The sequence below is a fragment of the Strigops habroptila genome, chromosome 4 (assembly GCF_004027225.2).
Source record: "Strigops habroptila isolate Jane chromosome 4, bStrHab1.2.pri, whole genome shotgun sequence".
NCBI lineage: Eukaryota > Metazoa > Chordata > Aves > Psittaciformes > Psittacidae > Strigops > Strigops habroptila.
Genome location: NC_046358.1, coordinates 30,405,500 through 30,431,673, shown reverse-complemented (window position 1 = coordinate 30,431,673; position 26,174 = coordinate 30,405,500). Strand labels below are relative to the sequence as shown.

At 39.6% G+C, this 26,174-nt stretch overlaps 1 protein-coding gene across 5 annotated transcripts in view; it reads right to left on the bottom strand.

Moving 5' to 3' along the window:
- Positions 1 to 10,545: 10,545 nt before the first annotated feature.
- KCNK10 (potassium two pore domain channel subfamily K member 10) overlaps positions 10,546 to 26,174 on the bottom strand; it is a 74,825-nt gene continuing 59,196 nt past the window's right edge. For all 5 annotated transcript variants that reach the window (XM_030484327.1, XM_030484330.1, XM_030484329.1 and 2 more), the window contains 3 exons: positions 22,715 to 22,901; positions 19,413 to 19,555; positions 10,546 to 17,587 (listed from right to left, as the gene is read on the bottom strand). In XM_030484327.1, coding sequence (XP_030340187.1) covers positions 16,964 to 17,587; positions 19,413 to 19,555; positions 22,715 to 22,901 — 954 coding nt within the window. In that variant the 3' untranslated portion in view covers positions 10,546 to 16,963. The remainder of the gene's footprint in view (positions 17,588 to 19,412; positions 19,556 to 22,714; positions 22,902 to 26,174) is intronic.

The following is a 26,174-nucleotide window of genomic DNA, read 5'->3' as shown; positions in this document are numbered from 1 at the left end:
CTTCAGACACTTGGTAGTAGCTCGATCTCCTCAGCCAAATGTTGCATGTTGAATTTCCCACGAGTTCTTATTAATTCAGTCTTCATAGTTTTTATCAGGCAAAGCATGTGACTTAATTTGAAGTGCTAACCCTGCTTTCCCCTGCCGTTAGTTATCTTCTTTGACAGGACATCTTGAATTGAACCAGTCCCTTTGACTGTAGGGCAAATACTTGACAGACGCTCATCACTTGCAAGTCAGTCTGCTCTCTGAAAGACTGCACTAAATGCCTGACAAAGACTTTCACTCCTCTCATGAAACAGAAATCCTTGCCGCTATTGCCTTGTGATACTTAGGCTCTCTCTCTCCCCCATGGGCTTCTGAATTAAAGGGATGATGACTGTCACAGCACAACAGGTTTTAGCCATGAAGATGCCCACAAACATCTTGGCAGTGCTCCCTCCCTAACAAACCCCAGCAGGGTCTCTGTCCACACACGAGTCTGGTGACCAGTGACCTTCCCCTAGGAGCAGATGGCAGCTCTCCCCAGCTGCACTTTATGCAGCACCAGCCACTGCAATTAGGTGAGATGTAATTAGGGGTGAGGAGCAGAACATCCTTTGCAGGGATTGTTTGGGACCCTGAGGCAAAAAGCTTTTTTCCATCAGCTGGTGGGTTAAGTAATTTAGAAATCTTAAATAAGTTATGCTAAGCTCTAGCAAGGCTTCAGATGATGAGAGAGGGAATTTCATCTCTGTCTCATCTGAGAAAACAAACAATAACATGAAGTAATAAGTTCCCAGCGCTTCTTTTAAAAGAAATATATCAGGAACAATACGAACTAACATCAAAAGCTTATGTATAAAAATCCACATAATCTGAGACATGTCAACTAGAGACTTTCCTCTGATAACAGGAGAGTGGAAAAAGCTATATTAAAAGCGGATACGTACTGTAAAAGGTAAGACCCAAGGAACAATGGCTTCATTGTGCTTCTGACAAGTCCAGACAATGGCAACAGCTTTCCCTGCACTGAAAAGAGGTGTTTTTCAATGACTAGAATAGCACCCAATATCCTCTCCCTCCTCATTGTGGGAGTCATGAGGACAAAGCATGGAAAGGGCAGGCAGGGGCAACCTGCAGTGGGCAGGAGCTGCCACCCTAAGAATGAGCAGAGGAGGAACACCGAGCAGGCACTGCAGCCACGCAGGACTACTCTTGCCAAGGATTGGCAATAAAGCCCAGAACCATCCTAGCACGTGCAAGGTCCTATTCATGCAAAAATTATTATCTCATCTTGATAAGTAGAGTCTGCTTTCCTACCATCTGCTAGTTGTGTATTTACTGTACGGTGGAGACTGAAATGTATTAGAATAAGTAGCCAAAAGACCAAGCCATACGGTTTCCAATAGACCTTTGAATTATCTGCAGGCACATCAGGAATCACTCAACATCTACCTGAACTCTGAGACCTCAAGGAGCCAGTGGAACTGTTGTGGAGATAATTTCATCTCTCTTTTCCCTTGTATGTGGGTTCTTTGAGTTTAGAAGAAAGCCGGCATTTATTTATTCAACATTGGGGAATCTCACTCTTCAGAGCCACAGTTAATCACTGCTGTCCCAGGCAGCCACATAGACCACCTAGCAATGGAGGGCAGAGCAAGTTTGTCATCTCTTTGTTTGCCTAAACCCATTTATCACAGACCATCCGGCATGCACAATAGCATTGCCACAAAGGACAGCTGGTCCCAGGTGTATGCCAGAGCCCACATTCAAATGGGAGAGCTCATCTCTCTCTTGGCTTCTTTAAACCTCACTTTCTGGATACTTTGGTCACCATGACAGACAGCCAGCACCTGCCAAACACAGTGACACCACATTCCTCTGGATGAAATAGCACAAGCCCTTTTTGAAGTTAATCTTTAATAAGAATGTATGAAGTCACAAGAGGGGAAGGGAGACAGGCAGCCTTATGGGTCTGGTTGAAAGGGGCAGACGTAAACACCTCTAAATGACATATTTGAATTTGGCTCCTTTCACTAATCGAAGGCCTTTGTTGCCTCTATATTGCATAGGAGACATCAGAAAGGAAGAATTGTTGTCAAGTCTTTCTGCAGCAGGCAGGAATACACATTAATCACCCCATACTTGCTGCTGACAAAAAGGGCACATCCCACTTTGAACTAGCGTGACAGTTAGAAGGTGCTTGTAAATTAATGCAGACAACCTCAGAAGCCTATGGCTGGCTAACACGAATGTGGTGATTGACTCGCAAACTGAAAAAAGAAAAGGAAAATGTAATCAATAATTCAGAAGATTTCCTGAATGAGGTATTATATGACGCAGTGTGCTCCAAGCCCTCAGCTATCATCTATTCTCTTTCTGCTTACAGCTCACTGAAGCAAGTTAAACATTTCTTTCTCCCCTTTGATACATATATAAACAGATAATCTCATTGAAGTGACATGGCATAATTACACGTATTGATGATACTGGACACGCGCAGCCCTGTTTTATTTATTACCATCAGCAAGGATTCTCAGAGACATGTTACCATATTGAAATGAAGTCCCCATCCTCACCCAAGACACAACCCTATATACTTATACTGGTATGTAAATCCAGCAGTGTAATTTTACATTACACATGTAAGAGTACAGGAGCTAGTCTTTACACAGTACTCACTTCTTGAAAAGACAAAAATTTGTTTCAGATATTTCATTCTATACATAACAAGGCCCATCTGCTGTTTTTCTTTTCCCCCAGTCCTTATCCATTAACCCCGCAGAAATATTTTCTGAAACTTAATTAAAAATCCATATTTAAATTTCTTATTTTGAAATGTTTTCCTATCACCATTCCTACTTCTATCCTCTTCAGTGAAATGAGTGGAGTACTGTCAGCAAATGGAATAAGGCAGACCTGTGAACACTGGGCCTTGGAGAGAGGCTTGGTAGGATTTTCCCCCAGTGACTGCAGGACCTGTTCTAGCCAATGCTGTGCGAGAACATGCCCACTTCCCAGTTTAAATTAATCTGACTCCTGACATAACCCTGCAGGTAAGCAAAGCTGCTTTAATGGCTTTAATACCCATCTTCATCTCTGCATGTTTCAGTTCATTGGAAGTAAAGGCGTTGAGTCAAAAGACACTGCAGCCATAATCTGTCAAAAGCAGCAAAGAGAAAATGCACAGGTACCAGTTGTCCCAATTTAATTGCCAAATCCCTGAAGATCTGGTGAATCATTAGTCACACCAAGGACAAGAAAGCATCTAAGAAATTCTGTCTCTTGAGCTGTTTCAATGTCCTGCTTCAGGTCCCAGAGAGACCTCATTGCTCTAGTAGGAAAAGTAGAAATGAGGATTCATCTGGAAGTAGATGTGTCTGCCAATTTTTTTCAGCTCCACAAAACATAAGAATCGTGGATGTATATTCAAGGGCTTAACTGATTATAGAGCTAATCTCAATTATGGGATATACCTGCAAGGAATTTTATCTGTCATCCCCCCCCTTTTCCCAAAAAGAAATATCCTGGCCACTAAGTTTTCTACAATGGGCCTTTGTCAATTACTGGTTTTCTATAGCATAAATTAAATGTAGTCTGTGTTGGAGATGGAAGCATAACTCTGATCTAAGGATAAGGTCCACATGAGGCAGCAAGGAGAAACAAGTCTCCACATGTGATCAGTCCCCATTCCTGACAAGTGTCACAGTAGTTCTGCCATGCTCGATCATCAGCTAAACATGAAAATGCAGCACATAAAGTGGCCTTTGAAAATGCTGCTTCAGTGTCTTTGCAATTTATGGCTGTATACCAGAATATTTCCTAATGGGACTTAAGAGTGAATTTCCATTTCTCTGCTCCTCTTTGCTCACAGAGGTCCAAAAATCCCTACATTAAACTTAAGCAACTTATATAAGAAGTACAATTTCAAAGAGATTTACTCCCCTGCCTTCTACATATCACTCATAAATGATTGAAATGTCCTTTGATAACACTATTCCCAAGCCATTTCCTCAGTTTGAAATTGAGCTGAACATTTACTGCATAGAAATTTCTAACTGGAACATAAATCAGAACTTTTTGGCAAAGCCACCTGTTCTATGATTTATAGTTGACTGGATTCAGAAATAAATTTTTTCAAAACACAATCTCTTGGAGCTGGGAAAAAAATACAAATTTTTTTTCACTTCAAATCCTTTAAGTTACAATACCTGCAATAGATGTTTTAAGGTTACAGGGTAAGCCATAAATTTTTCTCCTTGCAATTGTACAGGTGATGTAAGACATATCCTACCCTCTATGTTTTAGAGAACGAAAATATCATTCCAGATACATTAGTGATTAATTCTGCCAAGAAGCCCATGAAAAAAATAACAATCTACAGAGCATAGGTGTAACAGCTTGCAGTAAATAAGGCCAAGGTTATGTAATGAACAAGAAGGAAAAGGTAAAATACTTGATAACGGAGCACAGCACAGAACACATAGCATGAGGCAGAAACCCCATGACAAGTATGTAATGACATAAACCAAAGATTGTCTTGTAAAGCAGACATAAGAGGAATTTAGGTGCATGGACAACCTTAATTCTGGCATTTCCTAGTTTTGTGAGTGCCTGACTACAAATTTAACAATTACAAAAAAAAAAAAACCAAACAACTGTACATGGAATACTATCAAAGTTTAATCTAGCAATTTGTTTATAGGGAAAGTTGTGCCTGCGACAAAGTCATAGTATAATCAAAAGAGGAAGGTTGGCCTGCTACTACAGCACACAGTACTGAGCCAGAGTTAGAACCCCGGCTTGGACACAGGTTTCTGTGTAACCTCAGACAGTGTATTTTCTATGAAAGTAAGAATAATGATATTTCCTAGGTATTTGTGACAAGAATTAACTTTTACTTCCTGGCACATGAGATCTGGCAAGGAATTGTTCCACTGAAAAAAATATAAAAGAACCAAAAATATAAATAAATATTAGTCACTATGTCACTAACAAAACTACAATTTGTCCTACGCTTCCCATTTTCCCATCTTCTTAGTGCTTCATGGAAATTCTGTAACTATTAAAATACAATGCAGTACATTAATATGAAGCCAAAGCAAGTAACTCAAGGAAGAAAACATCCTCTGCCCAGAGCTGAAGTCAATGATCAGGCAACATTTACTATGCTACTAAAATAATTTAAATGAGTAAGATTTCACATGTGTCCTTACCTTTATCATTAGCTGCTCACATGAAGATTGGATCATTACATGAAACTCCTGTTGGGAAAAGACTACATTTCCCAAGCACTAGCTTATCTTTTCTAGTGATTTTGTTAAATACATACTGGTAAGAGGAAGCTTCAGAGCTGCTCAGGCATTTGGTGTACAACAGGAAAGAAGCAGCCTTTTCCTGGATCATATATGTCTCCTGCTGGCTAAACTGTTTGACTCTTCTCATTTGGGTTGACAAACCAAATTCAATTGAATAATATGTTGATTTATTTCATATGGAAGAAAAAAACAAAACAAAACAAACAAAAAACCCCAAACAGATATAAAGACAAGTGTTGGGGTTTGGGGTATTTTTTTTACTTTTTAACAATTTTTTTTCATTTGAAGTAATAAATGGCTCCTTTCACTTTCAGGGGAAAAGTTCATTTTAAATGGAAATGTGACATTTTTGTACAGGTTTAAAAGATATTCGATGTAAATTGAATTCAACCTGTCAAGATGTAATAGAAATTTTGTTACAGCGAAAAAAAGCAGTAAGGCTTTGGTCATTATGGTCATTAAAATACTCAGAAACAGAGTACTGCTGCCCTCTATATGTAACAGAGGTGCCAAAGAAGGCCTCCCAACACAGTAGAGGAAGAAACCCCACATCTGTCTACTCTGCACATTTTGTTATTTAATGTTGGCAGTGGAGTGTCCTAATATCCACCTATTTCATATGGTAACATGTTCAAATCTTTGCCTAGTCAAGGGACACTGACATATGCTACTGCTTCACAGGTTGACATTTCAACCAAAGTTTTTTGACCTTCTGCACTCCGGATACATATTGATTGTGACACAAATTATTAATGATCACATTAACAGACATGAAAACCTCCTCCAAAGAGCATGCAGGTTCTCTCTACAAGGCTGTTTTCCTTTCCAAAACTCACAGAGATTTTAAACAAAGCTCTCTCTCTGTGTCCATAAGCACCTGTAGGTATCCTTTTAATTCTTAGTACAAACTGACCAGTAAACTGACTAAATAACTAAGCAATACCAGTGCACACAGAGGAAAGACTTAACTATTTCCTCTTATCGAGCTACATGGTTTTACATACAACACTATAATTTTTTAAATATTTTTCAGCACTTGAGGGCATCCCCAATGTACTCATTTTCCTATAATGTGGACGTTCAGTGGGAATTTACTATACATGTTAGTAACAGGTAAGTCTGCCGAGACCAGTATGCAAAGATGCATGCTGTGACGGAGAAGGTCATTGCTTAACGGCCTTAGGACCACAAATATGATTGTCACCTTCATATTTATAGAAAGTTCCTCAGTTTTCTTGGCCTTCACAGCTTCCTCTCACACATGGAAAAACATACATCAGCAACTACCTTGCAGAGAGTTTAGATTAAATTTACTGTAGGTGGGCCCCTTGCTAGGGGTGTTAATGAGGAGCAGACGAGCAGGAATAGGAAACTCAGGAAGGGGTGTGTGGCTGATGATGGGCAAGAGAAATTGCCAGGCACAGCCTGAACCTGTTTTGCTGTTGCATTAAATCGGCTTATTTGGGAACTGCCGAATAAGAGCTAAAAAGATCAGATTGCTTCATGCAAGATTGCAGGTGGGCATGGCTAACTTACTAGTGCTCAGCCTGAGTAAGGAAGGTTCTGTCTATAGAGAGGAAAGCAGACTTAGCAAGGCGGGAAACTTAAGCATGATGAAAAACAGAAATGAAATTATTCTTTTAAATCTCTTGTTAAGCTGTGAAAGATAAAATAACTTCCTGCTAAAAAAGAATTCATATTTGCAGAGTGAGATAGTAAAAATTTAATTTTCCAGTTTATTTTAAGACAAGCCTAGACTTTAGGGTGGTTCCTCCTCTTTTCCTTCCCGTGAAAAATCCAGTCATACATCTTCCCTCAAACAGCAAGACTGTTCTGTTTGTTACAGATCATTTTCAGCAGGCGGCTGTATAGAAAAAGGGGAAAAGGTGAGAATTGCAGCCTATAAGGGTCTTTTTGTTGTTATTTTGTGCTGTTTTGTTGGGTTTTTTTTAAACTGACAAACTATGTTTAGTTTATCATATACATCAGAATGAGAAACAGAAATAAAACAATTTGACTGGCTTCACAGCACAGCATGCATTCCCCTCAAGATGGACCTGCTCTAAGTCTACCCTGAACAGTTGAGCAGGCTGTTGGCTTTGAGACATCCCACCCCACTTGGAGGATTAAACACTTCAGTATAAATCTGACAGCACAACTTGTATCTTTCTGCACCTAAGGCTCACTGGTAATCTTGTTGTTACTCAGATAGTGCTTATTTCTCTTCTAACAAAACATGCAGTCATCGTTTGTTTGTGCTTAATCCCTCAAAACCCTGCTGCTGTATTCACACTGCGGAGGAGTATCACTTAGCCTGGCTCCAACCTCTCAACACACTTTAACAGATGTGACAATGATAACCAGAGCTCTTGTTTTTTCTGCTGCAACATCTTAAAGTCATCTCCAGGTCTGTAATATGACATCATAAAAATGACCCCATGAGTTTCCAGTCTGTCTTTAATGACTCTTTGCAAAACAGCCTCAGTTTACATGCTGTTTTGTTTCTTTTTCAATCCTTGCATTCCCAGCTTGTGCTCTCAAATATGCTGGGTACTTTCTTTCCCACAAACCCTCACAGGAAGAAGAGATTTGCAGGCAAATTCTGTCTTTTGTGGAATTTTCTCTCTTTTTCTGCCCAGATAATCATGCAAGGGGAAGCAATTAGCTCACAATTGTTAGATCTGTACATAGTGCATCCAGTGATAATAGCCTTTCTCCTTGCTGGATTAGCTCTGAAAGGTTAACAAGAGCATAATGCAGTGTGCGTGTCTTTATTTTCACTGATGCCATCTGCAAAAACATGAAATTTGGAGAAGTCCAGATATGTTCAGTGAGATAGTGGCTTTTAGGCAAAAGGATTTGGTCTGGGTTGATTTTGGGGGTTGGTTTGTTTGTCTGTTTGTTTTTCCAGGAATTACAGTACACATTTTTCCTGCTTTTGGATGAAGATGAAAGTGAATTGTTCACTTCAAGAAATATTCAGATTTCTTATAAAAAGTAGAACTGTGTTGCTCATTTTCCTCTCCAATTTTTATTTTTTTTTCCCCCAAGTGATTCTCATGGTTCTAAATGAGAGAGAAGCATGATTTGCCCTTGGTGAATCCCTGCTGGCTTTTCCCAATCACGTGCTTCATTTGACTTGTGATAGTCTCTAAGGAGGATTCATTCCATAGCTGTTTCAGGGACTGAAGTAAGACCGGTGTGCCCATAATTTCCTGGATTCTCCTTTAAGGAGGTAAAGGGTAAAGACAGAGGTGTAGAAAGTGTTGAGAATCTCTGCTTTTTCAGCACTATTAGTGACTAACTCACCTCTCCTGCTTAACAGTGGGCTAATACTTTGTTTCTCTTTCTGCTTGTTGTTTACGTACCTGAAGAACTCTTTTTCTTGTGGTTTTTGACATCTCTGGCCAATTCCAATTCAAGCTGAGCTTTTGCTTTTCTAATTGCATCTCTGCATACCCTTGTATGCAATGCGTTTATAGTTCTCAACAGGTATTTGTCTGCTTTTCCATCCCTGTTTAAATTTGGTTCAGTAATGACGTTTGCCTGAAAGAGAGCATGGGGCTCTGCCCAAGAAACTGCACCATAAAGAGAGCACCATCAAAAAAAACATCAGCACCTTGTGCCAGAGGGGAAGGAAGGGACGGCACAGTCTCCTGCAAGTGGGAAGTGGGGAAAGTCTCCAGTATACGCCATAGAAACAATTCAAAGCTTTGCCAGAAAGCAGCTTGATACCTGCCAGCCCAAGCAGTGTGCTGTGAAATCTGTATGGGATCCTCCTTTCTGCACTATTCAGTTTTAGTATGTTAGTTATAAACTTATTATTTTTTTTGATGCAACTTTAACACTACCATGTAATAATTTGTTTCAAAAATAGTTGCTATTATGCAAAACTGTAGGCTGTACTGAGAAAATCATGTTTCAGCAAGAATCCTAGTGCAACCCTTATCATCCTGCATACAGATTCTGAAGCAGAAAAAAAGTATTTCACGACTTTCACAACACATCCACCCTCTTTCTTTTTTCTGTTTCTTTTCACTGTCTTTCTCAATCACCTCTAGGAACAATTACTCGGGCGAGCTGGTTAGATAAATCAGCTTGCTCGGGGACTCTAAAAACAAAGCAGCCTTCTGTACATCCCAGGCAAGAAGTCACAGAGCAAACAGTTGTAGCTAGATAAGGGCATGCCCTGGAAATGGAAATCAAGCGAACAAGCAGAATGAGAATGTGAGTAAACTAGAAAATGTAAATAACCGTTTTTGCCAGAAAAATACAGAGTAGCTAAAGCAGGTCTGATTAAGAGACGCATGCTCATAGGGGAAGAGACAATTTGGAAATAGGAGGTGGGCTTTGGAGAAATATGTTTTGACTTATGCAATTAATACGCAACAACTAGTAAGAACCAGTACGGACTGTGTAGCATGAACAGCATATAAAAAGTAGCACAAAACCAAGAGAGATGTTTCTTTTTCTCAGTCCAGCTTTTCCAAGGGAAGGCTCGGCCACAAAGGGTCTCTATTTACACCATACAAAAGCATCAACCATGCTTGCAGGAATTTTTAGTCACCTCCATTTGCTGACAAAGGAACCGTAGTGCAAGAGTTTGCACCCTCTGTGAGTGCACTATGACTGGCCTGTGTTGCAGTTTCCCGAGTTGACAGAAAAAGAACAAGGCAGAAGCAGAAACCAAGGCCTCGCATAGAAGGTAGTCAACATGAAGACACCAAAAAAGCTGCAAAAACACAACAGAGTTCACAGTAAAAGACAACCCGAACTTCGTCTGTGCTTCTGAAGGTCAAAAAAGCTTCACCTCCTCCCTCCTCTCTGCATTAGTAACTTCTTCCAGTAATCCTGGCAAATAATTTCTATAGACAGAGACTAGGAAAGAGAAGTGGAGCCTCCTTCAAGCTCTGCTTCTTGCTTCTCTACTGGCTGGTCACCAGATGCAGAAACATGGCTCAGTACATGTAGAAGTATGGCTAGGAGTTTGAGCTTCTCTTCTGAAACCAGCCCAGCTTCCCAAATTAGAGACCCAGAAAACACTGCAGTCTGGATTGTCAACCAAAGAGAAAAAGCAGGAGTGGCAAAACAAGCATGAAGATTCAGCAACAGTGAGATTACCTGCAGTGCACTGTTTCCACAATAACCCACAAAAGGGAAAATTACAGCTCCTCTACCCTTGGTGGATGATAGGACAACAGAGAGAGAGAGAAAAAAAATCCAACAGGAAAAGCGTTTTCATCATCCAGAAGGTCTTTGTTGCATTTTTTTTTTTCCATTTTTGTAAAACATTACATCATAAAATAAAGACAATAGCAGCAAAACTTATCAAGATGGTACAAGCACATTCTGCTTGGTACCTTGCTAATGACATTTATGAAATTGTCCCTTTTCTGAAAATGCCTTTATAAAGCACCATAAAATCTTACAGAGAGAGAGTAAGAGGGACAGAGACAAAAGCATAGATAGAACATGCTTGCAAGTGGATTTATCAATTGTTTATACTATAATCCTAAGTTGATCAGGAAAAACAGATCAGCATTCCACCAAAAGGTTTCCCAAAATTTTAAGAAATATTTTTCAATGTTTTTTCAAGTGCATGGGTGAAAATGACTAACTATGGGGTTTCAGCCCTATCCACAAGGTCCAGATCAAATTCTATTAGAACTTGGAAAAAAATCAGTCTATAATTACATTGAAACCCTGGCCTGAATAAATTTAAATTGTTGGTAAGCTGTGATCCAGATACAAATCCTATCTTTTTCTAATTATAGCTACTACATGTCTCCATGATCTGGGAAATTGCTAAATGGTAGGCTGAAAGCTGGTATGTTTGGCTTACATCTCACAATAGGCACCATAAGCTTTCCTCTTTAAGCATCCAGCTCTCACAAGGGAAAAAAAAAGTGTGTGGGTGGAATATATTTGGGAGATTAAAGTATTCTCTCTCACATGCCAAACATCACCTGCCTGTGATTTGCTCTCAAGGAGCTGAGCCAAGGAAAGCAGATCCTATTTGCCTCAAAAGGCCACCTGCTAGAGAAATGTTCATTTTCCCCCGAAAGCAGCAGCACTGCTATTTTTTGGTGATAAGACTCAGCTCAGATGTGACCTGTAACAGGAGATGAGGGAGCACAGAATTTCACATCTACCTGCACGGAGAGTGGAGGCATCACCACTAAATCTATGTACAAGAACCGATTATATATGCCATGTGAAGGGTGGGCATGTGCACGTGTTCATTGGGGGCCTTTTTTAAACTGGTTCCTGAGAACTCACCGTATTGTGTATAAGACCTGCCTTTAGCGTAACCTTCCCAACTCAGCATGATTCAGCTCACAGAGCATGCGCTGGCTACATCAGGAGACCCCCAAATTAGCTTTCACAACTGCTTTGTCAGTTGTTTGATTTCAACAGCATGAGTCAATAACCTAACATCATTATGTACTTCAGTTGCACTGACAGGAGGAAAAAAAACATATGGTCCAGCTCAGCAATGGTATTAAGGAGAGTAACTGCTACTGGTAGTAAAGGAAATGGGGACTTTGGGAAGAATTAGGCAACCTAAATTAATTTTCAGATCTACATTTTTTTGCTGATATATTTCAGGCAACTAGTTTCATACATTAATCTACAAGCCTTTTTTTGAGTTTCATAGATTTGTGTTGATTTGCTTTGTGTTATCATTGATATTTAATTGCCTAGGGAACTGTTTCTAAAGCTGGGCTTATCTGTATTTAGCACTGGTATGCCACCACAGTAAGTGTAAATGGCACTGTAGAGATGAGTCAAAACAGCACATCTTTGCTCTAAAAAGCTTAAAAATAACAAGCTAGCTCCACTTTACTGCACTGATTTGATGGGGGCAGATTTTGGCCTTAGATTAAACAAAACACAGTTTAGAACAAATAAATGTACAGGAAGGACTGAAGCAGTTCCCAGTCACCTTTCAAATTCCTACCTGTTTAGTAGAAGACTTCTTGTTCTACGTTAGTAGGCAGCATGACATAAAGTTTGGTTTTTGCCTATTATTTATTTTTAGTGGATGATGGGAAAAGTGAGACCAGCAGACATCATGCAACCTGACAACACAAATACGCCCCTGAGAAAACCAAAGCTGGCAAACAAACACCCCATTTATAGCATAAACACAAATTCTTCAGGAAAATGCAGGGGTTTTAAGGACAGGGTTTTAACACCCTGATCTCACAGACATACTTTACTGTAGGTTAGAAAATTTTGTAGAAAATCTCTGGCATAGTCCATTAATGGCTTTGAAAGAAGCAGACTTACACTAGAGACATCATAAAGCCAGACAGCAGAAGCTCAGATGATTTATAATTTCATAGCAACAACCAAAATCAAATTTCATGAATATAAATCACTGGGGGGTTTATTTCCTATTATTTCTAATAACATTTATTAGAAATAATGTCCCCTATTAAAGGATAATGAAATTCACAGACTGCCACATGAAGATACAAATCTTTTCAAAACCACTCATGCAAAATATGCACAAGTTCAGTAATGGTTCAAGAAGATCCCCAAAGTAGCATGCCAGAATTCTCCTGCACAAGGCAGAAGAAAGTGGGTCTTCAGAGCTGAAAGCTGTAGGAAAAGAGAAGCTGAATCGTCCTCTGTGTGTGAGGGCCGTGGCTACAGAAATTCCATGCTTCCTTTGTTCTTTCAGGTCCCAATTCCCATGTAAAGCCACATTGTGCTCAAGACAGAATCTGAGAGTTAAAGTCAGTAAACCACGCTTTTGTTTGGCTTTCTATATTCAGGCTGCTGTGAAAGAGCGTAATTTAGAAACATTGGATATGGTTCAGACTACCTTTTTCTAAAACTTTCAATAATGGTGGAACAGCCCCAGTACAAATAACATCACAAGTTTTTATAAGCGTTAGTAAATGCCAAAGGATAAGAATTTTAGCCATAAAAACACTTCATGCTTGAACTGAGATTCTCTCCCAAGCTGTTGCATACAACTAAAACCAAGAGATGGCCTCTACAAAGAGAGAAGCAATTTAGGGCATTAAAACGTCATTTCAGTTGTCAGGCATTTCTGTCTGGCCCCCTTTGCAATACACCATTTGCACTTCCCATATTATAATAAAATTTACGTATATTGAGGTATTTAATAGGCAGTCATACAGAAGAAAATATTTACTCCAGCAGCAGACTGGCAGCTTTCTCAGCAAGTTTCACAGACACAGAAATGGAAAGGAATGAAAGAGAGCATCTTGCTTTCATGTAAAAGGTCATCAAATGCTCTGTTCAGTATCTCACTGAGAGTTTATTCGGCATTATCCTTTGTCCCTGAAACTATCGCATCCCAAACCAGGAGCTGCTGAAGACACAGCTGAAAAAATGTCAGCTAGGGGCTCACACATGGCATGGACAGGCAGAGACTGGAGTGAGGCACACACATCATCAGATAGAATCTGGACAGAATCAGACTTAGAAAGTTTAGAGATAAAAATGTGCCAAGCTTTCATTGTCCTATTCCATCAGATTAAATAGTCCTGAAGTTGGCCACCAAAACTTGCCTCCTCAGTCACTATGTCCATTTTGACCTGTTTTCCATGATTTGCCCGCTATCCAACTCCCTGCTCACACAGGCAAGTCCTACAAGCCAGACTTTGTTTTTCCTGGCCCTGATCAGCAGAAATGCTCTGGCTATGACTAAGCCTTATATTTCATATGCACTTAGAGCTGCCTGTGCATCTGTGCAGGACTTTTCCATTGCAGGCAAGCATTTCTTGTGAGAAGAACTCAGTTGAGGAACAAATAACACCACATGCATGATGATAGTTTTGGCATTTAGTAACCAAGGAGAATTGGTAGCACAATCTATATGTTCTTATGTCAGATTAGATACTTTTGTGCACCTGATCCTTCATATGAGTAAAGCGCAGGACTGTGTAACTAGGCAGTACTTTAATTCCCAGGACTCAAATCACATGTCCAAGAACTTCTGAACCTTGTCTGGAATTCAAATGCAAATCTAAATTGTAGCTTTCACTCCTAACTTCCCACTAGTAAAACCCCAAATCTGAACAACATAAAACTTTACATACAAGTATACTTCAATCTGGTACTATAGAGTTAGCACAACATGATTCACTGTATTTCTGGGAAAGACTTCATAAGATTTGCTCACAGGGCACTAGGCTGAACTTCATCCCAGGCCTACCCAAAACCAGGAATGACAGGAGGGCTAAAGGACTCCGGTTCTTGAACAGACCTGCTGGTATCTGCCTGTGGCTTGAGGAGGACAAGATCTGGGGATAGGATCTGAGTATGGCCACAAGCTGCCATTTGCATCATTGTGAAGCCAAGAGAGGGCTTCACCCAAGAGGGCTGCATGGCACAAAAATTTCCACAACCCACAGCAGCTCTTGAGTCAGATTAAACCTTCCCTGGACACTGGGCTTACTGCCCTGCCTCCAAGTAAGCTAAAGCCAGAGCGCAGCACCGCACCTTAAGAGATTCATTGGTGAACTAAGCAGAATTCAATTTCTGTTGGATCTTATTGAGTTAAAGCAATCCCAAATGACCTGAAATTTTTCAAACCTTGCTTTTTCATCTTTAATTTTCAGACAGAAAATGAAATGAGAAAGATGATATTTCAAGGGAAGTGAACCAGCAGACAGAACATACTAAGAACTTCTTTCCTCCACTGCACTAGTAGAATTTGGCTCACTTCTGCTAATTGTTAAAAGTCAATTAGATATGCAAATATGCATACTCAAAATTTGCATTTGCATGGTGGCCATGCTTCTCTTCATAGCCATGGCAATCATGTATTCTAGTCACTAGTTAGATTTTGAGTTGGCTCATTGTGCACAAAATCTCAGACACTACGACAGAAAATGAAGCATACATTTTTGTGTACGCAGACATGGGCAGGCAATTCCAAAAGTCTGTGTCTGTATAACCTGCAAGTGCCTATATGTTTGACTAGCTTGTAAGGCTTGGTTTGTCTCTGCCATCTACATCCATGTTTACTTTACTTTTAAGCCTACAATTTGAATTGCAGGAATACTTAGGATTTTGAGAAGGCGCGGGGAAAGCATCACTGGTGCAATTGTGTATCTCATCTCCAGCATGCAAAATCTTCTATCTGCAATGGTAAACATAGTAGCCCACAGGCTGAGGCTAGTGAGGTGTGTTTTGCAATTCACATTAATTATTTTGCAGCCTTTTCTTTGAGTATTTAGTGTGAAGTCTAGAGACATTTGTATTTCTTATATCCAAAATGCCCACAGTTTGGTTACATTTCACTTTAGTCTAGAAATGCAGAGAGCTCATGTTTAGATTTTATCAAGAAGAGAGATAGCAAATGTCAAACAAAGATAGTACCTGAAAGGAAATAAAACAAATAATTCAAAATACTTGTTTAAAAAGTTACAAAATATGACAGCATTAATGGCACTTAAAGCTATAAGCACTTAAAAGATTACCACCATCTTTTTCTCAACTTCTTTTCCTAAATTTCTGTTTTCTTTTTCCCTTTTTTTTTTTATTTTCCGAGATTATGACTCAGCTTATGTCTAAACCCAAACCCAGCAAAAGGGGCAGAGAGCCCTGAGATTCTATAGTTGCCCTGGCCCTCATGTGAATAGCATATATGCTTTTATGTCTATTTTTAAAAATTCAGATTCAGCTACAGAGAACAGCAGTTTGCTGACATGCAAAAGCTATAGCTTTCCTTCTGTCTTCATAGTCTTACAGCATTAAAATTGAAGGGGTTTTTCCAGTGGTAGAAAGTGTGAATGAAAAATTCTTTAAAAAAAAAAAAGAACCACTGTTTTTTACACCTAGCCAAATATCATTAATGTTTCTCTTCTTTTAAACAACATAGCACAAAATGCTGCACTTTCTTCATATGCATGTTCCTGCTGTGACGTTACATTGAATATTTCCTACACGAGAAAAAAAAAAATCCATTTGTTTCCTTTCCTTTTTTATTTTTTTGTCACTGGTTAAGAGAAATACCCACAGAGTTGTTTGGGGTTTTTTGTTTGTTGTTAATGAAAACAGCAATCCAACCCTTAAATGTGTCTGTGTTGATTTTTCAAACCAGCACCCAGCTGTGTCCATGGACATTCTTTTGGAGTTTAGAAAGATAATGCATCTGTTTCAAAAGGGGGGGGGGGCGGGGAATCAATCTAGAAGTCTAGCTTGGATCACGTGCCAAAACGTAAACTAAGCCTTACTGAGAGTTTCTAGTTCACTCTGATCATTTCTCCTCTTTTTAATCACCAGGGGAAGGCTTTATGGATGCATACTCCATTAGAAAGATACACTCTTTCATCCCTTTGAAAGGCTCTTCTTACATAGCTGCCCTGTCTAATATTATACCACGGTAGGAGCACTCTGGTGATATTGCCATGGTTCAATCTCTTCATTTGTGTCTTACCCTGGTAATTTTATACAGGCTGAAATTTCCATGTGCGTAGCTTTCTGTTGCCATTCTGCAGTGCTGTGTTCCTGATATGTTTTGGCAGAGCAAGCTTGAGTCTTTATGGCACAGTGAAATATTCTTCGATGCTATATAATTCAGACTGAACAAGGAGTCTGTATAAGGCACGTGTCTCAATATATATATGTATATAAAAACACTAACATTGTTAATTCAAGTCAAGCATCTTTTACATTTAATTTCTGTCTTCAAGTAACACTTTGTTTTCATGTTCCCTTTCTTTGGTTTCATTGGGGATCACTCCATTCTCCAGGTCTGAGTGCTGCTGGATGCAGTTGGTCAGGACTGCAGTGCTAGAAGAGTTCTCAGAATTACACATCTTCTCCGTCTCCTCTTCTTTCTTTTCTTCATCCAAGGAGTAGTTTCGGAAGGTCTCATAAATTTTACGCACATCCTCAGGGATGGTCTTTTTGAGGTCTTTGTTTTTCCTTTTGGTCATTTTAGCAGATGATCCAAACTTGTTAATAATGTTGTCCTCGGATGCCCCCTGCCCGTGCTTATTGAGCTGATCTGAGCCTTTAAGGCGCAGGTTGTTAGGCCTGTTGTTGATGCTTTCCTGAGATGAGGCTTTGAAGCGCCCTGTTTCCAAGGCAGTAAAGACAGAGCGCTTCTCTGGAGACAGCATGTCTAAGGAGTGGGCTCGCTGGTCCAGGCCCAGGCGCCTGCGCTCCATGCTCCGGATAGTGGCTGCCCGCTGAAGTTTGTCATGGATCTCCACACTCAGCCGCCTCCGTGTCTCTCTGAACTCAGCTGTCATGTTTGCTTTCCACTCTGCTGCATGGGCTTTTATTTCTCCAACCTTTACAAAAACAAGAGACAGAAATTAATCAAAAAAAGAAAAAAAGAAAAAAAAAAGCAGAACAGGGCTACAGTCTTTACTATACAATAGCAGTGCAAGCACTTTCTTCTCTGGCATGAAATCAGAGACCAGTCTCAGCTCCACTGCGTCCATCTGTGCCCAAACTTCAGTAGCAAAGTGGTTATACTGGGCAAGCTCTAAACATACCAACTAGTGACTAGGTAAAATGGCTTATGCAGCATAAACTTGACTGCCTGTTCCACATTTTGCCACCTCACACATTCTATAGCTGTGTTACGTGATGGGAGATGTTCACACTAATCCCTTCTTGGTTAAGAATAAAATTCCTGACTTATAATGTCAGTGGTGGATGGCCAGGATTGGGGAAAATTAATCACATATAGAGATACACCAAATGTGCTTCAGAACAGCACAACCACCAGTGTAACAATACAGTAATGTATTTTCCCATATTGCTCATGGATGGAGCTGTTCAATCCCGCTGAAGGTTCTGTTCAGTGCCAACTAACGTTGGAAATACCTATTAGATAATTGCAAGTGGACTGCTGACTGATTCAGCCTACTGTCTTTAAAGGAGGTTTCAATTGCATAACTGTCCAAATACCACCCTCTCAAGCCAGCTGGAGGAGTTTTCAACACATATTCTGTGTGGGCACCATAAGCATGTCCTCAAATATCTCACTGCTTTGGCCTGTTTTACTCCTTTGCACCTGACAGCATAGGAATAAAGCTAAGAACAAAGCACCTCCATGGCTGCTGTATTGAATAAACTCAGGTTCTGCACTCAATGATCCCCAAAGAAGTCATCTTTGGTTCCTCAGTCCAGATGACCAAGTATCCATTTAGCACTTTATTACTTATGGCAGCAAGCATCTCACATCCACCATGAGATATCAGATTCACACCTCTAGGTGCCTGCTGATGATCAACGTGACAGCCAAAATCTCTGTAAAGCCCCCTTTATCAATGGGGATGCACAGAGGAGGCGCCGGGCCTCAGGTAGCAGAGATGCCTTCATAAATAAAAACAGCACTACCCCTCTGCCAAATTTTGTCTGTGCCTGCTCTTTGGGTAACCCTGCCAGGTTAGCTTTGCTAGTAATGCAGCAGGAGATTGCCTTAAAAACTGAAATTCTATTAATATCCTCCAAAACAGGCTTCAGCTCAGGAGTCATGCAATTGCCTTCTATTTTCCCACCTTGTTTGAGTGAAACATTAGCAATATTGTCTTTGTATCAGGGAAGGTATGGTCTAATTTAATCATGTTCTCCCCAATGCTGACTACTCGGTTTCTTCAATTTTGAATAACACAGTACTCAGTAAGGGGCCTGAATCTAAACCTTTATTCAGAACCATATTCCCTGGCATAGGGAAAAGTAGGAAAACTCAATATAAATCACTGTTTTGAAGGCAGATTCTTGTTGCATAATAAGAGAGACAATTAATGTCTTCAAAACCCATGCAGCTCCAATTTTTAAGGGGAGAACACTGACATTTTTATCACAATTTTGTAGCTAGTTTCAGAGTGAAGGCTGGCCTTTCTTATTTGATAATTGCAATCCTATCGATGTGCTTTGTGTATTTGGTAGTACTGATAGAGGTGGAACAACCTAGGTTGCTTCTGTTGCTTCTTTTCCTCTCTAAAGATCAGCGCAAACTGGATACCAAAGGCAGCCAGTGAAGTAAACCACGGGGAATAATGAGCACTGGTCATGCAGAGAAGCATCCTTCTTTAGGACAGCAGGAATCAGGCACTTAAAGCTCTCTTATAAAATGACAAATCACTGAAAAATTACTAGTCATACCTCTTCTTTTGTCTTCTTGGACAGGACTCTTAACCAGTCTCCAATCATACTCAGGACAGCAGCAAAATAGGCAAGGCCAACAAGGATCCAAAACCACACTAAGGGTTTATACCACTCCCGGTAATGGATGTTAGCATTTCCTCCTGAAATAAGCATATACTTATGCTTAGGAATCATGAGATGCCAAAATTATGACAAAATAACTGCAATTCTGAGAAATGCCTGGAAGTATTTCTTGACTCTTGCCAACACCACTGTAGTTCTAATAATAGACAAGAGGCCTGTCAGATGGGAGGAACATAGTCTGTTCTTACTTTAAGACTTGTCAAAATTACCTATTGTTCTGCTGCTATGAGACCTGCCAGAGCACCTAGTAAACACTTTTCTTTGTGCATACTCTGAAACAAGTCTGAAACTCGTGCTTTGATAGTACTTGCAACAGCATGAACACATTCCCAAGAAAAAAGTTTAATACAGCTAGACTTCCTTATTCTAAACTGCCTGCAGCCTGGTAGCTGAGAAGCTTTACTGTTCAACTCCCTCAGGTTACAGTTTCCAGATTTTATAGGTTTAGCCTCAGGATTGAGAAACCTATACTCAGGAGAAAGAAAAGTAGCTTCCTCTCCAAATCAGGATATCTGACAGGAAGCCAACCATGCATCAGCCCTGAGAATAAAGATATCCGGTCTGCTTGGGTATCAGTTATAGGATTTTATTCTCTGGCCGGTGACTTGAGAGGAGATACAGATCAAATGGAGCAACAAATACCCTATATGGTCTTCATGCAGGTCTCAAGATGAGCTGGTAAAATAAGTATGCAAGACATTGGCAAATCTAAAGAACTACAAAGAGCCTCCAACAAATGCAGTAGCAGCCATGCTGCTGCCTACCACAGAGCAGAGTAAGCTTTTTCGAAAGAAAGCAAACACAACCTCACATTTGAGACTCCCAGTCCTACCACAGTGCTAAGCACAGCGCAATGAGAGCCACTGAAAAGCAGGCACACCCCTGAGCTGAATTGAGCGAGCGGCAAAGAGTCTGCACAGCCCCATGGGCACAGCCATATCCCTCAGTGCAGGTGAACAAACACCACCCTGATGGTACCTGTGTAAAATCTCTGCCTGAAGAGCAAGCCTAACAGGAGACTTGGGAAGAGGGTTGCCTATTTTCTGGACTCCAGTCTTGGTTAGACAAGAGCTAGACATCAATATGTACCTCTGTATGACTAGAGAGGGATTTTAGGATTTTCCTCCCATCACCGACAACACAGTTCAGCATTTTCCCCAAAGCTTTTTGCAATCTGAGACATTCCTATGACTCTGTAATTTTAACTAGACTCAGTATGAGTGTACATACGGTGTTTGAACATCCCCATGGAAAGTCAGACATTTGAGAATTGGCAGGAACCCAAATACTGGGTTTGATGATAATCTCTCCCCATAGACTTCATGAATCACTTTCTTTTCTCCAGTCTTTAAGAGTGTGAAACAATGGGAGGCGGGAGCTGCTGTTGCCATGGTACAATGAGACTCTTCTGATCATACGTGTCCCCGAGGAAGGTTGCTATGAAGCAGGTTGTCTAAGTCTATCTTACAGAGTAATCAGGCAGCTGAGAAAGTATGACACCACTTTTTTCAGCCTATCAGATATTCTGTTTTTTTTCAGGCACCATCCACAATTTTATCTCCAACAGTAGTACAAAAACCTTCCAGTCTGCCAAGAGCTGGGACATATTCTAGGTGGAATAAATCACCATAGCTCCATTGATGCTGTTTTACCCAATAGAATGTAGTATTTTTTATTTGATGTTGAAGAGAAAGAGATACTGAGAGATTTAAGTGACAGAAAATAAAAGTGACAGGAAATCTGTCTCAAAACCAGCATCAAAAACAAAATCTCCTGGTGATCACCTGCCTTAAACTCTTATCATGAGATTGCCTCTGAAATTTTCTCATTCAGGGTTGTCTATTTGATTTTTGAAAAATTCTGGTTGTTAGTAGCCACCCAGCTGCGGATCATATTCTCCTAATCTTGCTGGATATAACCATTTAATATTCAGAGAGGTTTTTTTACTATTATATTATTAAAGAAAACAATAGCGAAGTGTGATATGCTTCAGAAAAATATTGTGAATTATTTTTATTTCACACTGTGGTACCACGAAGACAGAATATCAGTGAGCTTCTCTTCACATTTAAGTGGTTAAAATGGACCAAGCTCATACAATCACTTCTGTATCTGAATGCTTGTAAAACACCTCTTTTTCATATCTGGGGCTTTCTTTGCTCAGTGCCTTTTCTTCCTCACTAATTCATGTCTTCTATACCACTATGCCAGAAAAAAAGAGGATTAGAATCTTCTCTACAAAAAGACTTGTCTGCAGCTCTTCAGCAAAAAAAAAACTTTACATATCCCTGTAGTTTTATTTCATGTTTTTAACCCATTTGTATTTCACTGATTGATAGGATGTAACAAAACAGTAGCATAATATGGCTGTAACACAGGGATCTTAGTGCCTTTAATTAGCACCACTAACAGGAATGAGGAGTAGAGGTCATGCACTAATGGGAAAAAAAAAAAAAATCCGTTTATTTAACCAACTCGTCATAAGCAAAGCAGTTGTATGGGGGGGGAAAAAAAAAAAAAAATCTCATATTTCCAGCCAACAATCTTGACTCCCTTTTTGGAAAATGATAAGGATGGGTATTTACAGTTCCTGCTAGCACTGTATTAATCTTGGAGAGTATCGTCCTAGCACTGAGATGCATATCCCATTAGTCCCTCTCTTCCTACATGAGTCTTCCTTAACAAGGCAACTGTAATGTCAGAATTTCTGCCAAGGTTAGAGAACGTAATTTCTGAAAAGCTGCAGCTCCTGTAGTAGCAGCCCACTACTGCATCTGATAAGAGATTTCTCCAGCCCTATGGCTCAGCACTATTTCATAACAGCTTCATCCATTCATTATTTTGGCTGCTTGCTTCTGCAGTCAGGCTTAGATTGAGTCCTAATGGACTAATACAAATCTTGAATTCAATGGGAAAGTAATTTGACTTGTGCATAATTCATTGCCCAATAGATTATCAGGGCTTCCCATGCTCCCATTATCTACACTGCTGAAAGCTTGCGATCTGCAGATGGCAAAGCACCTGGATCTTAAACCAACCTGGTGTCCTATTGCACAGTAACCACAACAGAAACACCTGGAATATAATACATCGAGAAAAGCCTCCTCTCAACACCAGAAAACCAATTCTAAGAACCAAGGCTCTCATGCACAATGACTAAGCTTGAAGCTGCTCACCTGCTACAAAGTCACCAAAGCCAACAGTAGTCAGAGTGACAACCACAAAGTAGGTGGACTCCAAGGCTGTCCATCCCTCAATGTGTTTGAAGATAACTGCAGGAATGGTCACGAAGACAACGCAGCCTGCCAGGATGAAGACGATAGTAGAGATCACCCGGATCTTTGTTTGACTCACTTGCTTTTTCTAGAAACAGGAAATAAAAAAAAAAAAGAAAAAACAATATTTTTGAGTGAATTTCTGGATCAGTCACATACCTGGTGAACAGCAGACTGATCATGCTGGTGTCACCTGGTATGCCTATTTCTGCCTTCTGTGAGCTTATTAGGTGAAACACAACCTTCTCTCCCCATTAGTGAGAGCCCTGCCTGGGTAATAGTGAATCTCTAGCTCTGGTCCCAGAAAAATGTGCTTCCCATTATCCGTGGACTAGGTAGTTACTAACTACTAAGAAACAGAGCCTAGAAGAACAGCCCTGAGCTTCAAAAAGGCTCCAGTACACTCCAGTTCAGCTTCAGTGTGTAAGAAAAAATGCACATTCATACATCCATACATGTGTATGTACACCTACACCACCTCACCAGCACCAAGAATTCAACAAGCATGACCAAGACTAAAATGAAAATAAACCCTCTCTTTCCTGTAAAAAAAATTAAATTTTATGTAGCAATACTTTTGGTTTTCTACACTCAGAATTTCCAGCTTTCATTCACAAAAACTAAGGTTAAAAAATAGAGAGCTGTATTATCAATTTACTCCAGAAATAAAGGATTTATATCAAATACCAAACTGTGAGACAAAATTACCTACATAAATCCACATTGGAAAGCTCTTGAACAAAGAGTATGTGTGTTATTGGCTGCTATAAACAGAATACAAATATTGGCAGTGTAATTGCAACATTTTACACTCCTAGATCATCTAAACTCTCAATTTATTTAATATAAACTTAGATTTGTTTCCTGTAATATTGATGCAAGCCTGGATTAACACAATTGACTCTGGCATATTTATTTCAGATATTCTCTGCTGTAAATAAACTCAAAATTCAGTAAAGTTTCACAAGAAACCTGGAAATTACTAGAAATCTTACTGCAGATTAATTACAGTGGCAGCCTAAATTCTGTATTTATCCTGGAAAAGGAATGTGGGAGTCACACAAAGTCACATACTTTCAAATTAGTTTTCCAAATCAAGCATCTCCCTTAACCCAGAAATGCGATCTAATTTCAGATTAGGACATTGCCTAGACAGGAAATAAGATCTTAGAAGATACAGAAGGGATATTGCCTGAGCTGGTTAATATCTAACCAGCATGTGGGCAGTACTAGTGCTGCCAATAAAACACAAGCATTTCTTCTAGAGGTACAATGTCAGACATTCATGAGGCACTCATCTGATCTGGGAAGCTCTGCATTTAGAACCCAGGTAGATAGTTTTAGTTCTGAAACTGAGATGATCCCTACACTTTTCTATTTTTGTGTGTGTGCATTGTACATTGTTTTCTGTGTCTGGCTGAACAGAAATATTTAAATAGGATTAGCAATATAATGCCATAAATAAGGTTAATCCAATACAAGACATGGAAAAACCTGCCACTGGAGTACCAAGAAGAAAAACAACATGAGAATACAAAATCTGCCTTGACTTCTTATTTCCTCTTTTTATGGAGTCATTTTGAACAATTTGCTGAAATACTAAAGGATGATCTAGCTTCTTTAAGACATATGGACACACATTCATAATAGCAGGATTTCACGCTTACTGTATGTGTGGTGAAGGGAAAACAACTGATCCCATGCATGTTACATGATGTCTTATACTGGCACGCTCACTTTTTGTCATGGAGGATGAGGATTTAACCAGGTTGTTGTTTACTTACTAGTTTGGCCACTGTGACTTGTTCAGGTTTACTAAATGCTTCAGTTTCCTGATATAGAAAAATGAAATGGTAGACACCTTGCTCCACTCGAGGTTAGGAGGCATATGCAGTGCTGTATAGTACCAGAAGTCCTTGGACAAAAAGTATTTTGGTGCTGCTAAGCACTACTAGGAAAGCAAAGTTATGCATAGTAATCCTTCCTCCAGTTCCCAAATAGTAACATTAAAATTAAAATTCTATGTGTGAGGATCATCTTGTCTCATGGTAGAAACTGGAATGGACAGAATGGCCTGTAAATCAGTACCAAATGTTCAGGACATCCACTTGTTCAGGAATGACAAAATCAGCCGAAGATCGCTGTTTTTTTAAGTAAAAATTGTAGCAACGTTGATGACAGGATCTGCAGAAAGGCCTGACTCATGGTTATTGTGCACCTCAGTCACTTGCACAAAAGCAGAGCAGCTGAGGGTCTATTCTTTTCTCACTCTTCCACTGGTACAAATGAAATCAAAAAGCAATGGTGAATCAGGCATTTTTAGAGCTACTGAAAAGAGCACAAAAGCAAGACTCAGAAGAAGAATTACTTAGTGTACAATAACACATGAAAATCAGGATACAAGTGAAAAGGGGAGTCTTATTGCAGTTAGACACGCATTCAGAGAACATTCACATAATTCTTACAGATCAAAAAAACGCTAAGGCATAAATGTGGAATATGTACGTGGATTATGTACATTGCAGTAACCATACATTACAAAAAAGGTTGGTTTGCATGGGGTTTTTGCAGATGGACTTGCCTTTCTATTTTACTACAAAGAACATAATTTTTTGCTGCCCAGGTTCTCAGGAATAAGGAAGCGCAGCCTTTACATTCCAGTTTTGGCACAGTTGTATCAAGACGAGACTTAGATTAGCCTAAGCCACTGCAGTATTATGCTGTACCAAGTCGTTATTAAAACAAACAAACAAATACATATATATACACACATATACAACAGTGAAGGTTGAGAAATCTGAAAGATTCCTACAAACTTCTCTTTTAAATAGTATTTGCAACACTGGTAAATAGCTGAGCAACTCCAGCCAGGCTAACACATCCTCTGAGCCCATTTTGTAGCATAAATACAGTTTTCTACAGGTGTCAAAATGAAACAGTAAAAGAGGCCTTTCTCAAAGAAAAGTAGTTCATCTCATAGTAGTTTAAGTAAAATGAAAACACTTTAAAAATAGATGTTTTCTACTGTCTTTTTTTTTTAATTCTGTTTTACTAACAAGTTCTCTCCACATTGAAGAAGTAGATAATTTGTAAGACATTAATCAAATATAAATAAATTAGTGCCTGCTAACAAGAGAGACTTCAATTTAAATCCACCTAGAGCTAATCTGGAAAAGATGAAAGGCGGAATCTAAGAAGAAATAAGAGTTTTCTGTGATATATCCACTTATGGGGAGAGGTCATTTCCATTTATTAATGAAGATGCAGATTTTTAGCATTTAGCTACCTTGAGAGTAGGTAAACAGGCAGTATGAGGCAGTATCACTGACATAGAATCACAGAATGGGTATGGTTGGAAAGG